Genomic DNA, 17,520 nt, shown 5'->3' with positions numbered 1-17,520 from the left:
GTCCGTGGCCTGTGCATAAATGATGTCTGGTGCAACCATTTTCGTGAAGTAATCCGTTGAGCAACCAGAGCTGTGAGCTGCAATTGGCGCTAATAAGCCACTCACGTCATTCAGACTCTCAATGTCAAATTCGAAACCACTAGAAACGCTGGCCAATAACATGCCGGCCGGAATCACTTGAGGGCACAGGCTGAAATTCAGAAGCGGTAGAACGACGTCGTTGTTAGTAACCGTGACCAACGTATGCGGAACAGCAACGATCCGGTTCAAAAGCACGTCGATGGTAGGGCGAAGCACATATTCACCGTCAGGAAGCTGTGGCTGATGTAAGTGACGTAACTGCCTCGGGTGACAGATGCACATCGTGAAGCGAGCACAAGTGCTGTGGGGCGGTGCTCAGAGCATCGGCGAGTTGAGGCAGTTCCAACTGAAAAACGCCGGTCGCGCAGTTGATGAAAGCAGAATGAGTGGGTAAAAAGTCCAATCGAAGGATAACGTCGCGAGGGCAGTTGTCGATCACAGCAAAGAGAACAGAAGTAGGGCGTGCGGCTATACTTAAGTGCGCAGTACACATTTTAAGAACAACCAGCACGCCGCCGTCGGCCACATGAAGCAATCGGGCAGCTGCTGGTGTGAGGACCTTCTTTAAGCGTCTACGTAGGCTAGCGCTCATCACAAATGCGCGGGTTCCAGTCTCGAAGAGTGCTTGGACAGGTACGCCGTCTATTTTAACGTCAATGAAACTTCTCCTTGTGGGCACAGACAGAGGATTTGCTGTGGTAGTAGGCAATGCAGCACCACCTCCGAGGGCTGCATTTCTTAGTTTTCCGAAAGGGTGCGGCCAAACGCCACAGGGGATGAAATGCGACGTGGCTGCAACAAATGGGAAGATGGGCGACGTGTTTGCGGTGAACGAGACTGGTGTCCACGCGGCAATGGTGAGCGGCTGTACCACGTGTTCCTAGCAGAGTTGTTGGCGCTGTTAGACTCGGCGATGGGCGAAACATTGCTGGCATTTCTATCAAAGCGGCTCCGGTTGGTCGGCGTGCGAGGTGTTGAGGGCCACAAGTCGCGACAGTATTGGGCGACATGACCAATGCGGTCACAGGTTAAACATATAGGCTGGTCTTTCGCAGTTCTCCACTAAGTCAGGTTGCGATAACGCGGAGAGAAGCGTCGGGGTGGAGCGAAAATAGTAGAAGGGCGTTCGGTAGCTCTGAGATTGGCGACAGCCCAGACAGAATGTAATCCAATATTTTCAAGTTACTGGCGAACGATGGGAACCGAAAAAGTGGTAACATTAGGGCTACGCATACAGAAAGCTGCGGGCGCCATCGCATCCAGTTCACGTCGAACGATTCGCACCACGTCCTCTGATGGCGACGCATGCTGCAGTGCGGGTTGGTCTTCACACGTCGACGTTGTGGCAGTATTGGGAAGTCTGGCGAATGGTAGCAGGACGCGTCGGCTTTTTGCCTGCTAGAATTGTCGGCACTCTTTAATGATGGGATCAACTGTAGAACAGCTTTTCACATGAGTAGATTGAAGGCGTCGTCAGCAATGCCCTTAAGCACGTGCCAGACCTTTTCAGCTTCTGTCATGTCGCGATCGGCTTTACGACAAAGTGCCAGCACGTACTGGATGTACGAGTCATAGGACTCCGTGGGGAATTGCGCATGGGAGGCCAGTTCTTGCTTTGGGGCAACCTTACGGCCGGCTGCTTTGCCAAAAACTCTGTCAAATTCACTTTGCATTGGTCCCAGCTGATGAGGTCCTCTTCGTGGTTCTCATAGCATACCTTTGCCGTGCCTCGTAGGTAGAACAAGTTGGCTAGCATAAGCGTAGGGTACCATCTGTCGATTCCACTCCCGCGTTCGCACATAGCCGCCCACTCTTCAACATCGGTGCCATCGGTCCCGCAGAAAGTTCAAGTATCCTTGGGTTGCACAACCATAACCGAAGGCGACGGCGAGTAGGCGGCGACGGTGACGTTGGAGGCGGCAACGACGTTGATCCCGCGTGCTCACCGTCATTCATGGTGCCGACGGTGATGCGGCGTCTACTGCGGAGCTCCGTTTCCAGCCGTGGTACCCCGCACCTCCCACCAATATGTTACGGGAATATTAAGAGTATATAAAGACTGTATTTACAATATATATACAGGATGAGCCAGCGTAGAAAAGATGGCTGACCGCCAACAACCCGCAGCAGCCAGCGTCTCGCGATCTTCTTCTTCCTCTCTTCGTTCATTCACCCATAACAATATAAAGCATGGTAGTAGTTTTGGGCTTCAGTCTTGACTCGCTTCTAGAGAGAGAGAGAGAGAGAGAGAGAGGAAACATTTATTTGTCATGAGATTGGCCGACTTCCGCGCATTGTGGAGCCCTTAGTTCAGGGCCCCATTGGTTCGCGCCACTCCACGTGCCCGCCGGATCAGCCGTCGCTGCTCTTGCGGGTCTGAGCTGGTCAGCGCAGTCTCCCAGGAGGAAGGTGAAGGAATAGCGGAGTAGCCCGGAGGGTGTGGGCACTCCCAGATGCAATGATATACTGTGGGCTTTGCTCCACAATAGGGAGAGTATGAGGGATATTGTGTGGGGTGGAAGAGGTGAAGATAAAAGAGGCAGGGAAAGGATTTAGTTTGAAGCTGTCGCCACGCGACGGCATCTTCTTGATTAAGGGAATTATGTGGTGGAAGGAAGTGTCTCCTGGTACCTCTGTAATATTGTAGAGTTTCAGTGTAGTTAAGTGGTTCTGTCGGTGTGTCATCTGGGTTGGACAGCTCTTCCAATGGCGCCCGGTTAGCGAGCTCTCGGGCTACCGCATCAGTGCGTTGATTACCATGGATAGAGCCGTGTCCAGGTGTCCAGACGATACGCACCCTTTGTAACGCTGTGGGGTGTAATGATGTAAGGCTGCGGTATGTGTAGGGTGTCACCCTCCCTTGTGCCAAAGTCCTGCAGACGGTCTGAGAATCAGTGACTACTTTGATAGGTCCCTCCGGCGCCGGCATGGTTGAAGCGTGTACGATGGCTAGGGCAATAGCAGCCTATTCCGCCGTGCCACTGTCCACAGTGTTGAGCGTGGCTGAAGCTTTCAGAGTGTCTGCACTGTCTAGTACGACTAGACATAGGGCACGTTTCTGTGGGTAGCGGGCCACGTCGGTGTATAGGACTGGAGTGTTTGATGTGTCATCGCCAAATAGGCGAGCCAGGGCTTGTGCTCTTGCCTTTCGTCGACCTTTATGGCGGTTAGGGTGCATATTCCGGGGAATTGGGGCCACGTGAATTTTGTTGCGAATGCTAAGCGGAAGAAGTGTGCGGTTTTCCTGTTGTGGTTTTCTTGGTATTTGGTATCCTAGCCGGGATAGAATGTGGCACCCTTGCATTGTTCGTTGCAGACTTTGCAATTGGCTATTAAGATGACCTTCAACTAGTTCGCGGATGGTGTTGTGCACTCCCAGTCGTAGTAGGAGCTGCGTAGACGCATGCTCGGGTAGTTCCAGCGCTGGCTTTAGTGCAGTACGGAGGAGGGTGTCCATCTGGTGCATCTCAGTCTGAGTCAGATTATGATAGGGGAGGTGGTAGGTTAATCGGCTAATTATGAGGGCTTGCACAATTCGGAGTACGTCTTTTTCTTTCAGTCCTTGTCGGCGGTTTGTAATGCGCTTTATCATGTACGTTATTTGGGTAAGTTGTTGGCGGAGCACATGTAGGATATGTGTGGCCTTCCCGTTGTGTTGTATGTGAAGGCCTAGTACACGTAGTCTGTCTACCCTTGGAATAACGTTGCCATTGAGATGCAATGTGATAGCTGGTGGAATATCGGCCTTGTTCCGTTTCTTGAATAAACGCAGGAGCTCCGACTTCTCAGCTGCGCATGTGAGTCCTCCGGCTGTAGCATACTCTTGAACTATATTTACGGCTTCCTGTAGTGCTTCCTGTAGGTCACCCAGATTGTAATATCATCGGCGTAAAGGGTGTGCTGCACGTTCGGAAGTTTGTCGAGGAGCGGTGGTAACTTTGCCATCGCCACGTTGAACAGGGTGGGCGAGAGAACCGAACCCTGGGGAGTCCCTCTGCCGGAAAGTATTATGATATCCGACCGAATATCATCTAGGCCGATGATGGCTGTTCGGTCATATAAAAAGTCTCGGACATAGTCATTGATGCGCTTTCCGCATCGGGAGAATGCAAGGTTGTTTAGAATGAGGTCATGTGAGACGTTATCGAAGGCTCCTTTGAGGTCCAATGCCAGAATGGCTCTTGTTTGAGCTTTACTTGGACTATCCACAACATCCTCCTTAAGTTGCAGGAGTATGTCCTGCGCAGACAGACCTGGTCGATAGCCGAATAACGTATTGGGGAAGAATTGGTTCGCTTCGAGGTGAGGCTGCAGGCGATTTAGAACTTCGTGCTCGAAGAGTTTGCCAATACACGAAGTCAGGGAAATGGGTCTGAGATTTTGGAGCGAGAGCGGTGTCCCAGTTTTCGCAATTAAGGTGATATCGGCGTGTCGCCATTCTTGTGGAAGCGTTCCGTTTTTCCAATTGTCGTTGTAGGATGCAGTGAGTTGCTGTATTGCCTGGTTGTCGAGGCCGCGTAGCAATGCATAGTGAATGCCGTCTGCTCCGGGCGCCGTGTTTCGTCTTATGCAGTGTAGGGCTGCCCTCACTTCTGTCTCTGTAATATCGCCGTCCAATTCGGTATCTTCGTCGTGTGGATAGTCTTTGTACTCCGGTCGGTGGCCTGTAGCAATGTAGCTTTGTTGCAGGATTTGGAGGAGCGCGTCATCATTTATTTGTTCTTTGTGGATGACAGTGCGGACTGTGTTCATTGTGTGCGCTTTTGTGTGAGTTGGGTTGTGTAGTGAGGAGGAGGGACCACGTTTTGGAACTACTTAGTGTGCCATTAGGGCGGTCGCAGAGGTTGTGCCAATTGCTATTAGTGAGTCTGGTGGCGTATTCTTCAGCCTCTGCTGTGATCCGGGCGGTTCTTTGTTTCAGCCTATGGTTGTGCCTCTGCCTCTTCGATCGTTTGGTCAGGCCTCTTCGAGCATCCCAGAGATGGAGCAGATGTCTGTCCACATCCGGTGTCTATGTTGTTGTAGTAAGTTGCTTAGTGGCTGCTTTAAAATCTGCTTGTAGCTGTTGTGTCGACTCGCGTAGAGATGGCGGGCCGTGTTGTTCAGATTTGGTTCTGTTGCGCTGGAAAGTGTCCCAGTTCGTTATTTTAATTGAACGTTCTGGGGCGCGTATGGCCAGCAGTTAGTCTTCTGTGGCTAGAATGCTGTGGTCACTGCCCAGATTCTCCATTAGGTTGTTCCAGTAGCATTGACTCAACCCCTTGACCATTGTTAGGTCAGGGCAGGCATCCCTGCTTACTCTGTTGCCCGTTCTGGTTGGTGTGTCAGGTTCTGTCAGCAGAGTGAATTGATGAAGGTTCATGGCGTGGGCTAGACGGCGGCCTTTTGGAGTTTCTGTTCGGCACCCCCAGGTTGGGTGGGACGCATTGAAATCTCCCAGAATAATCAATTTTCTGGCTTGTTTACTGGCGGCCGATAAAAGTTGTCCGAAGTCGTCTCGTCGCGATTTGGGTGCACTTTAGATATTAAGTAAAAATTAAGTAAAAACAAGCTGGTTTCATATCGATTCCTAGGTACAATTTCCAAGAGCACATGCGGAATGTGGGAGCTGTCGAGCGCGTGCTCGATCACTGATTTGTTTGGACACAAGGGTGGCAGCTAGTGGTTGTTTGGTGGTGTTATGCTTGTCGGTGTATGCGTTGTATCCAGTGAGTGTGGGAGTGCAATGTACTTTTCGAAGTGCTATAACGTCTGCTGGGTGAGGACATGTGGCTAGGAACTGTGTGAGGGAACCCTTCTTCCTTCGGTACCCTCTACAATTCCACTGCCACACCCGGAAGGTGGTGGTAGTGCACCTCTTAGGTTTGCTGGCCATGACTGGTTGATACCGCCTTGCTGGTGAGGGCAGGTGTTGTTGTACGAGCCGGACGGGCACAAGGGTGTGACCTTCTTGGTTCTCTAGTGGCGTTAGTGTCATGTGGAAGTGAGTCATTTTGATGGCTGAAAGTTGAGCTAAAAGTTGCACTGTTGAATTGTTTCATGTCAGTCATGGCTTGTTGTATGACCTGTTGTAGCATGTGCTTGACATCAGCCATGATCTCTTCCTTCATTTGTTGCATCTCCGCTCTTAAAACAGTCGCCATTTCCTCTATCATTTCGCACACTTCTTGTTTCGTGCAGGAATTGCGAGGGAGTTTCTCAGGTGCGAGTGTGTGTGTCTGGGTGAGTGAAAGCGTCGCTGCGGGAGACAGCTTGTTCTGTTTGTTTGTTTGCTGTGCGGATGGAGGCGAAGGAAGGGAGGAGGAAAGAGGGGGAAACTGCGCTGACCAAATCACCGCTGTCGCCTTCCTAGTGTGATGGTCGGGCGTTTTCGTCCACGTGGCCTGAGGTTCCTTCAGTGGCTGTTTCTGCTGCGTGAGGCTGCGGCTCCAAGATCGGCTTCGACCACGTGGTTGCTTCTGGTCCTTGGACGGCCTGCGGACCCTGGTCTTACTGCGACTTTGGGACTGGCTGTGTACCCGTGTACCCGGGATCAGTAGCGAGGACGACCACGTGCTGCATCAGTAGTCGCAGGTGCCGCACCGTTGAATGTCGTTACCTTGCTGGACTTCTTGTCGTGCTGGAGTTGTTGCTCCGCCATTTTCTGCTGCTCTCAGAACACGTGGCTCTTGTTAAAGGGTTTGCGTTACCTTACAGGACATCGAGAGTGAGTGGCGGGGTGCTCACCACCACAATGAAAACATTTCAGCGTGCAATCATGTCCTTCGGAGGGGTTGGAAGTTCCGCACGCAGCACACCGGGGTTTATCCGGGGTTGGGCAAACATCCGCTCGATGACCCGTGGAGAGGCACACGCTGCACAGCTGCTGTCGGGGTTTATGAATGTAGCACCGGTATTCTGCTCCGTAATAGTAGATGTACCGGGCAACCCCAATGCCAGAGAACGTCATGATGGCCGTGGCTGAATTTCCCATCATTCTTGCATGCAGGACCTGAGCCATCGGTGATCGAATATTTGTCATCAGCGTTGTCGGTGTTGTGTTCTTTTCTATGCCGCAGATGACTCCTTTGCAGGAAGCATCCGGAGCAGCCACATAGGCCTGAACCTCGTACTGCTTGTTTTCCAGGCATACAGACTTGATCAGCTGCAATCTTGCCGCTAGTTCTTCGTCCGGGGTGCTGACCCCTGCGACGTTCTGCTCTCGGCGTATGCGGATGGTTAGCTGGTGGAACGTGCTCTCGTTTAATTGAGCCGCTGTGCCTATAGCTCTGGCCATAGAGCGCTGCGGCCACTCACCGAGATTCAGTCCATCTCTCGGTCGGAAGACCACTTTCAAGTCGTCGATCGGTAGCGGGGGCAGCTGCGAGCTCTTATTGCGCAATGTGAGATGTAGGTGGTCCTGCTGTGCGGGTTCGGTGTTGGGTGGCAAGCTCGACGTAGCTTGGACCTGTTTATTGCGCTTTCGGGCCACGAGAAACCAAGTACCGTCTTCGTTGTCTTGAGTCGGTTCTTGATCCATAGCGGCGGCTGGTGTGGTTTCGTCCAATGCTGCAGCAGGCAGGGGGTCTCGGGCAGCCATGGTTACGGTAGCAGTGCAGTGGGCATCGGCGGCACGCGATGCTGTCACGCCGTAATCGCGGCGCCTACGTTAGGCCTAGCTCTGCGGCCTGGTCGCCTCGAAATGTCCAAGGGCCGAGATCTCACCGGATCTGGGAGATCTTGGTCTCAAAAGATTTCACCCGTTAAGATACGTCGACTGGTGGTGGTAAGCACCTTGTGGAAACAAAAGATCAGCTGTGAGGTGTTCCAAGAGCAGGAGCACATTCGGAGTTCGTCCAGCACACGCGGTCTTCTTCTTCTTCCTCGCTTTTAATGATTGCCTGTGTCTGTGTTCATCTCTCAGCAAAGCATCAAGTACGGAAGCTAGCAAATGCTTGACATATACCGCGTCTCTAAAGTGGCATGCTTCTTCGTTCAAACTTACCTAATACCTAAGTTTATCGTAATGACAACATTTAAAAGTACGATAAAAGTAGAAGTTTGAGAAAGATGGAGTAAACCCCCAAATAACCTAGTATGAAAGTATCACTTTTTTGGGTGAGCGAGTGTGATGAAAATTGGGCTTGAAAGGCATAATTTTGTCATCAATTTAAGCACAAATGAATGATCGCAACCATGGCTCAACATGAAAAGGAAGTGGTGCAGCCTTTAGAAAGAAACAACTGCGTAGTAAGCGAAAGAATGTTTGCTAAGATTTTCTACTCATCGTTTTTTGTCTGTCCACAAGTGGCAGCCGCCGCTATCCTGTGGCCGTCACTATAGTGGTGATTCTGTGAGCGCCGTGCGTGCATCGCGAACCTCGCGTGCGTGGTTTGTCTTATTTTACAGCTACGCTCTTAATGGCTAGGCTTCTATGCATATTTCGTGTGCACAAACAGTGGGGCGATTCTGAAGATATTGCAGAAAAGGTCCAAGCGCAACGGCGAATACCCCTGTGGACATGGGTGAGTGGGTACCGGGATCTGTAACACATCCTTGAACTTCTCATGTCACGCCAGTGATCCAACGAGGTCCCACGCACAAGGGTAAGAACAGATTTTACTTGCATGTTTAAAACCCAAGAAACAGGGACAAAAGTGTGACAGTTTGCAAGAGAAGAAGGGTAATGAAAAAAATATATACATCGAAGTTGAAGCGCCAACAGTAGGTCACTAACTGTGAGCGACATGGCGCTAGTAGATCTCCCGCGATGCGGAGATCACGTCACTAACGGCCAAGCGCTTGCTCAGCTTGAGGTATGAGTGGGAACAGATGCGCCGCATCACGAGGTCGTTGGCTGGGACCCAAGAGCACAAGCCTACGGCGCGAACTACATGCACCGTCACGCGCTGATATCGTCATGCCAGATCGAGACGTGCATGCTCGTACTTGGTGACTTTAGCGTGGCGTGTGTGAGTGAAGGCCTGCGAGCGGTTGTTCAAAGGACAGACGGCATACAAGATGACTGCCTCCACATCACGAGCCAGGACGATCGATGTCAGAGCGAAGATTGGCATTTCCAATTGGCTGGTTGTCGTATGTAATGATCAACCGACCCCGGGACGCCGTACGGAGACGCGACAGGATGTGGTTGTGGCACGCCGTGTACAGCGCACTCTTCGTCATGCAACGACACAGGACATGCAGGCTCCGTTGAGGAGATGGAGGTTGAGCGTGGCCATATGGATGAACCACTAGTTCGCAAACCGGGTGTAAGAACCCGTGTACATGAAGTGCGAACTGGTGGAGTCAGCGGCCACGCACTGCAGGACCTTGCCCTGGTTAGGTTCGTCACGTAGTGCTGAATCCCGCGATGCCGACTGTATGGCCCGGAGCTTGCGGGTTAAGGATGTGGGTTAAGTGTTTCGGGTTAAGGACGTGGTCACTGAAGGGTACCCCAACTCCGTCCGCGTCCAGCTCCTAGACAGCATCCAGGCGGCGCGAGGCCCTCCGTGCCTCACTCCACATCGAGCGAAGCTGTGACTCAGGTGTCCTGAAGGTCATTGCGTGTCCCGTAGGAGCACCCGCTGGGGGACACACCACGTCATGATGCTCTGCCGGCCGGCGAAGACGCTTAGAGACCATCTCTCGGAGACCCTCGTACGCCGTGTCATGCAGCTCCAGGTCGCTGGTAGTGAGTAAATTAAATGTGTTTCAACACAGCAGATGTAGTTCAGCTCGGCAGAAAGTGGAATTGCCGCCACCCCAAGTAAGTTCTGCGGAAAATGTACTCGGTCGACACAATTACCGGGAGATACGGCTTCTTCTGGAGAGGACGCAGAGCTACGTCATGGCGGTGCCCAGCGTCCTTTCTGATTGTTGCAACTCATCATGAAATTTAGCGCCGGGTACACAATCTGCGGACAGCATCCAGGCGCTGCCAGGGGGCCAGCATGGAAGACAGTAGCGCCATGCCTCTATGGATCGCCTGGTCTGCGATGTTGATATCATTGGAGAGTATCCGGAAGCCGACCGGACGTCCCAGGAACTTCTCGGCATCGAAGTCAGCCATGCAGGGGATCATGGTAGCTGTGATTGAAAACGACGAAGGCCTTGTTCCGACCGAACGAGAGCCACTCAGGTGGAGGGAGCGTTATTTGGTAGGGTTGAGCGAAAAACCCATCTCAGTGATGATCGCCTCCACTCTGTCGATCCGGGCCTGAATTGACGACGGGCTTGCCGCGACTTGGGTGAGGTAATCGGCATAGGCCAGTATGTTGTGACGGCGCTCGCCGGCCCTGGAGGTCACGAATCATGGTATCGATGACAAGGTTGAATAGGAGGCCTCTAAGAGGACAGCCCTCACGTATCCCACTTGGGTGGCAATCGGCGTGGTGGACCGGTCAGCAGCCAGCATTCGGGTATGGTTGTCAGTGTACAAAGTCTTGATTATGTGGGCGAAGTGGTAGCCCGCTCCCATATCCTAGAGCGCGTCCAGCAATGACTGGTCAGCAACCGAGCCAGAGGCACTAAAATCAAGAAATGCGAGGCAGGTGTCTTCGCCACCGCTGCGGGCCTTTTCTAAGCGCTCCTGAAGGAAGCAAGTGTTCTCAAGTACCCCGTCGTGAAGGAGGAAGCCCTTTAGGCAGTGAGAGAGGATCGAATGTGCTCCCAGCCAATCCTGGAACCTCCCTGTGAGACATTAGTAGTACAGCTTAGCAGTCGTGTCGCCGAAGGCGATAGGCTGCCTGCTACAGCGATTCGTGTCGTCACCCCTTTTATGCATAAGGATCGTTGTCGAGGTACGCCAAACATCCGGAGTGCGGTAGCAACGCCTGCATATGGTAAAAAGTGCAGCCAGGAAGTGCACCTCCGGGTCAAACGCCTTCCAATGATTGTATGTAAGGCGGCCTGCTCCAGGTGCAGTGTCTTCACAGCACCGGAGCGTGAAGGCAAATTTCCACTGAGAAAGGATCCGGGTTAACCTCGTCTGCAACAGGCGCTCTATCGAGGAGCATGGTCGTGCTGGCAGATGTTGAAGCACAGGTTTCCGTGAAATACGATAACAGGGTTGCCAGCAGAATGGGAAACGATCGGGTAGGGCCATCGGGGATTATGCTGACGGCACGCCTCCCATTGCGCCGTGACAAACGCTGAATCTCCATGGCACTGTGGGGGCTTCTGAGATGCGACGGGCGATCCCAAGTGATCGGCATCAGCTTGACTGCTGTGATGACGAGGGCCACGGCCTCAACTCAGATTGTCATCGCAAGCTCCCAGCTGCCTGGAGTAGGTGGTTCGCGAAGTAGCGAGCATAGCGCAGAGGCCTGGTCGCGGAGTAGGTACGTAGTATCGTGCAGTTACACGCCTGGCGGGACGGAGGCGGTGTCCGGCTCGGCGCCTGGTGAGACGGAGGTGACGTCATCCTGAACAGGCTGGTCGAAGTCAGTAGTCGCAGCGCTACCTGTTATGTCACGCTTAGCTCCAAGAACAGGACCTGGAGCGTCAGGCAGCGGGGACAGGGCAGCTCTGTCGACTGGCGCAAGTTCAATTGTAGGCAGGGGCACGCCCTATGAGGAATTTGGCACACGGGGAGCTGGAAGAGAGGGGAAGGTACCCAGATCCCCATTCGGAGGCGTAGAGACAGGTCTTTTCGAAGTCGGGCGCAGGCGGTGGCGGAACGGCCCGGAAAACGCGGCGAGACGCTGCGCGCGCTCTGTCATCCAGCGTCTGGTGCCGCGATGTGATTGGCGAGACCCCGTGCTGTTAAAAGTGACGCCGGGCACGAAGGATCCGATCCAGCCCAAAAGGCCGAACCGCGTCAGCCGTGTCTACAGTAGCACCACCCTCTCTTTGTCCGCCTTCCAAGCGCTTACGTATCTAGTTTCCTTTGCTTCCGCTGTTCCGTGGTGGGGGTAGCGTCGAAACGTCACGCGTGTCTACAGCTTCCTCCAGCTCCTCGGGGCGGCGGTCCCATCGTCCACGCGAGTGACAGTAAATGTGTGTGCGTACCTTTCGTCAACCGCCGATCAAGAGAATAACTGAGTTCGTAGCTTTGTTCAAAATTGTGTCACCTCTGCGCCGTGTGCTAAACAGCTTCGCTGGTCATCCACCTTCACAGAGTAGAATGGCTCATGATTTTCCTGTTTTAACAGTCTCGGGTGCTTCGAGTGGGTTGTGTCTGTTTATAATTTTTGTGAGAGCCTGGTGTGCGTTGGGGGGTCTGCGTTTCTTTCGTTACTTTATTTTCTATTTGGAGTGCCTCATGCGTGTGCTTGTGCTTTTTCTCGTTCTTTTTTGTCTTTTTGACGGCCGTGTGTGTTGTGTTCCCTGGCTTTTTTATCAATTGAGCCATGTTGTGTGCGGCACGTACTTTTTTTTTTTTTTGAGTACCGCGCGCGCGCTGCGTCTTCTCGATGGATAAATAGAAAGTCAAAGTTTCTGATGGCGATTGCACTATGCTGATCAATCTCGTGTAGAAATACACCAGGACGTCGTTTAAATCAAGAGAACTGACGCGGTGTAAATTGCCTGAGATAAAAACTGGGTGCACTTGGAGGCCGAAACAGAACATGCGGCTCAGGACCTACGAACTACAAAAACAAATGCTGCGAAACTTGAATGAAAAGTGGGGGAAGGGCATGACTGGAGATCTGCGAGAATTCATTTTGAAATGTGGGCGACCAGCAGCTGTAGCATAGGAGGTACGGGTAGGCCACGTTTGTCGTTACCCATCGCGGTCGCTTAGCGGTTATGCTGTTGCACTGCAACAAAGCACAACGTCGCGGGATCAAATACCGGCCGCGGGGGCCGGATTTCGATGGGGGCGAAATGCAAAAACGCCCGAGTCTCGTGCATTGGGGGCACCTTAAACATCCCCAGGTGGTAAAATGAATCCGTAGTCCCCAACTACACCGTGCGTTATAATTAAATTGTGCTTTGGGCACGTAAAAGCCCACAATTCAATTCAATTCACGTTCGTCGTCGTTCGGACGCAGGGGGAGCAATCCGAGCAGCCGTAACACGGCCCGCTTCGAAAATAGGTGCCTTGCGGTTAAATTCACGTGGTTCTCGACATCCACCGGGTCCAGCAGATTCCCCAGAAACCTACGCGAGGGCCCGGGACATCTTAACCCGTTGTGTTTGTCGATTTGTTTCTTCATGGGCACGAAACTCTGCGAACAAGGCAAACGTGTCGTCGTAGTCGGCCGTTATGATTGCGATAAGTACAGCCGAGCTTACGTGCAGGGAACCTTCCAGGCTATCTTTGCGGCTGCTCAACTTATCAATACTGCGACAAAAGTATGAGTTAAGTAAAAGCGAGGACCAGTACTGAAGTCATGAGTATAAGTTTGGCTTGTGAATACGGCGGTTAGTCATTACATGGGGGCAGGATTTTCTTAAAGCATTAGGGAACGCCACTTTTGGGATACTTCTCTTGGCTAGCTTAAAATGTACCGAGTCATACTGAAACAGAGGTTTGTTAGCACGCCGATTATATATCCAGCATGTGTGTTCGTCAGAAATGTTTACTTTGAGTCAAAGTTCATGCGTGATTTCCAGCTGAGAAAAACCTCTTCAAAGATGCTTATTATGTTTTGCATGTCATTGTTCGACAATATAGTGGTTTGGTCACTTAAAACCAGAAAATCGTCAACAAATGGAAACACTTTAAAGACATCACAATCTTTGAGGCGAGTAACAAAGCGGTCACTGCGAGGGGAGCAAAACATGAACCAATACCCACGCCTTGTTTTTGCAAGTAAAGACAGCGCTCCCACCTCAGGTACGTCGTGCGCAAGTAGCAAAAAGTAGCTTCAAGAAGCTTCTCACAGAAAGCCTAAGCCTGTTTTTAACGTTAATCGCACCAAAGTTACCAATGCTCCCTTCCACACACTACTAACCTTGTGGAAAAGAATACCACAAATCTTTAACTCAATACACAAAGCTGTGAGCTGTCTCTAAGCGCAATAATGACTGCAATCAACACCTTCACCTAAATGTTTCACCATCAGAGGGCCATTTCAGCTTATCCTGTAAGAAACAATTTGTTCTTGCCACGTTCGATTTTCAGAGACCATGACTCTTAGTAACTATTCAGAACAAAAATCTGTTCATACTGTGTATAGCGAATGTTATGCACTGCGTAACGTTCTTTTGTGGAAAAGTGTGCATCGGTGGAACTGTGCGATTTGAGAACTCTAGATTATCATACCACAAAGTACAATGCAGCAAAGTGCAAGAGGGGCAACGCAGCTCATCATTGTGGCGGGCGGGCGTGCACTCTGATGTTTGAGGAATACCGTCCCGCTATAAAATACAAAGACAACGGACGAGACGAGAAATTATCGAAGCAGATCTAATTCGCAAACTTGGTGAGCAATGTGTGAACCCGCCTTCCGTATTTCTTCTCGACAAAGAAAGGCTGTGCCTGCGCAAGGTTTCCAGTACGAACATTATTTTTTTCTGGCAGTGTCGACTACAAGCGTGCGCCCGCCCTCTGAGTCCAGGTGAACGCCAGGGCTGTGGATGTCTCTTCTATGTGCGTTCCTTGATATTTACGCGTTTTATGGGACCATCATGAATAAAAATTTAAGTTCTAGTCTTTCTGAAAGGAATGATAACAGCAAAAAAAATCAGAGGGAATGATTGCTGCAGCGCAATATTCCAGCCATAATTTTTCTTCCGCGCACAATACCTGAGTGAAGAACTTACCTTGTCTGGTGTTATCGCGTTCAGTGAGGCATTTGCCGTGTTACTTAAGTGAAATTTGCATCATGCGTAGTGTTGATGTGGAACTGTTAAGGTGCCACGCTGCGCCATGTACGCTTTTTATGTTGTTCCTTTTTACTGTAGACTGTCACGAGTGATTACTCCATAAATGACACTTTTTGTTTTGTTTTATGCTCCTGTTGTATTGTAAGCTTATATTGTTTGTAATGTAACCCCGCTACAATATTGCCCTCTGGGCGTTTCTAGTGATCCTAATAAAAAATTGAAATAAATACTCTTCATCTACGATTTATACTGCTTTTCTGGCCGGCCCTATGGCCTTCTGGCAGCCTTTATGAACACCGAGGCCTTGTGGTTAGATGAGTTCAGTATTGAGCACAGCTCCGTATTCTGTCCTTTACTTTGATTTTTCTTTACACTGGAGAAACTTCATGGAATCTTGTATTCTCCTTTAGTGCGGTTGTTTCTTGTCAGTGGCTTTTCCCGAATGCCTCTGCAGAGTGTTTTTCTACACACCGAAAATTTTCGGTGCCGTTTAAATAAAGTGGTTATGCCAATTTCGCTGCTTCAGTTAGACTCTACATGTACTTTCTCACCAATGGTGCACTAAATGTATTGTTCTTGTACGTTCGGATCATCCTAGCATGGAAAGTACATGGTGCCGTAAGGAACAAGGCGCACGGTGAAAATTGTTTCAAGGCGGCTGGGCACATTTTGCCCCTGCCTTAGAAAATGAGATAATATCGTCACAACGACGATTTTGACGCATGTCACTGAAATTTTATGTAATTGTAGCTGGTGAAGGGAACAAGTGAAATGAAAACTGACGTTGATGGAGGACAGTACTAGGATTGCGGTGCGCACGCTTGAAGAAAGAAACGCGTCAGCTCGTTTTTGTCCCTTTTTGAGGGGCGGCCAACTCACGGGCACTCAGTCTGTATTTCTTCCTTCGGAGTACATCACTTACTCCCGGCAATATTCTAATCAAGCAAAGGAGGTGTATGCTGACAGCCGTCGGGAAAATAATACGCCATTCAGATAGCACAGTTTGAAGACAGGGAACGGCAAGCTCAAATATTACGCGCTGGACCTCGCGTATTATTTTGCTCCGTTTTACCATAGTTTCCAGCTTACTTCACGTTGGCGTGTTTCCTAAACACACGTGTGCTCTAAATATCGTTAAGGGTAACAAAATGTGAATGCCCTGTAACTTACGAGCTCGTAGATTGCTTATACCATTCGAAAACTAAAAAAAAGACTTACAAACATACCTTAAGGGCCCTTCTGTCTACGTTGGGGTCGTAAGCTGCTCGAAATCTGAAGAGATACTGCCGGCCATATCCATATCCGCTTCCTCCGTCTCCAAAGTAAATGGTGCTTGAATTGTCCGCCCTTACAACGGCGACTGCTTTTTCACCAGCAGCAGTCTTCAGAAGAACAAATCCGCCGCGGTTACCTGTAAGTCCGAATTCGCATCTGAAAAGAAAAAGAAATGAAGAGGCATATAAACGCCCAACTGAACATGCCGCAAAGTAATTGTGATAACAATTTGATTCCTCGAGTACCCAACTTCCCAAAATCACCTTATTGAAACTCTGATTGCAGTAAGCACTTCGGAATAACAACTGTTCATGTGCCACGTCAGTAGGAATGACTTTCTGACCATGCAAAAGCAGCACCATAATGACTTCGCTATTGAAGTTTACACACTCATGTTTCAGCGCTTAAGTGCAGCCTCTAATAGACGACACTTGTGTTCCCTGAAATGCCGTGACTACTGACATCTGGTGGCGAGAGAAAGCAAACGAGCACAAGGAAAGCAATGAAAGACGTTTTTAACTCCTCAGAATAAGTTGCGTGAACGCTCAGGCGATCTACTAGAGAGTGATCAAAACAAAATCAAATCCAATATATTTTACATCACAAGAATGTTAGGGTCGCAGACAAAACCTGTCTAGAAGGAATTGAATGAAAGCCCTATAGAAGCTTGGCCTTACTTTTTGCATAGATAAAGACAGGAACTGGAAAATATATCATGACTGCAATAACACAGAAAAAATAAACTAAGCGTAACAAAGCAACACCATGCGGTTACAACCTTCTGTAAGAAAATTGTACTGATCAGTAAATGATCGATACAATTTTCAGTCATAAGTGAAATATACAGGGCGTACCAACTGTCATGCACCAAGAGTTAAAAAAAATGGACGAGGTTCTTCTCAACGTGAAAGCTGTCGAAAGTGCGGAGCAGTGATGTGATTGGCTAGTGTTTCCCTTGTGTTATTGTTCTGTGTACCTTGTGTTTGTCTTCAGTTTGTGTTTTGCTGTTGTTTTTCAGTATTTTTATTCTGATAACATTTCTGTGTTTAGCTTTTGTTTTTGTGTGTTTCGCTTTTCTTTCTTGTGTTTGGGTTTTCTTTTTCTATGTTTTGCTATTATATGCTCTTTTATTTTCTTATGTTTATCCATTGTTTATTTTCCTTCGTCACTTGAGCTTGAGTTTAGATTTCAATTTTGTAACTTTAGTACATTTAGTAACGTTTGCGTGCAGCTTGCCCTTGACATTTAACCAAATTAGGGTTAGCTTGCCTTTTGTGCCGTTGCGCTTGAGCTTCCTGAGCTTTAACTGCAGGATTCGCTTTCTTTCGCTGTTACAGCCTTGACTGCTGCCTGACGAAGCTGGGGATTTGCCTCTCTTCACTGACGCTTGGCTTCTGCTTCACGTTG

At 50.1% G+C, this 17,520-nt stretch overlaps 1 protein-coding gene across 2 annotated transcripts in view; it reads right to left on the bottom strand.

Moving 5' to 3' along the window:
- The window catches only part of LOC129384928 (uncharacterized), a 159,931-nt gene that overhangs the window by 61,445 nt on the left and 80,966 nt on the right, over nt 1–17,520 (bottom strand). For both annotated transcript variants that reach the window (XM_072287584.1, XM_055070604.2), the window contains exon 3: nt 16,065–16,269. In XM_072287584.1, the coding sequence (XP_072143685.1) occupies nt 16,065–16,269 (205 nt within the window). The remainder of the gene's footprint in view (nt 1–16,064; nt 16,270–17,520) is intronic.

The sequence above is a fragment of the Dermacentor andersoni genome, chromosome 4 (genome assembly GCF_023375885.2).
Source record: "Dermacentor andersoni chromosome 4, qqDerAnde1_hic_scaffold, whole genome shotgun sequence".
NCBI lineage: Eukaryota > Metazoa > Arthropoda > Arachnida > Ixodida > Ixodidae > Dermacentor > Dermacentor andersoni.
Note: the sequence above shows the minus strand (reverse complement) of the source record. Positions and strands in the feature narration are given on the sequence as shown.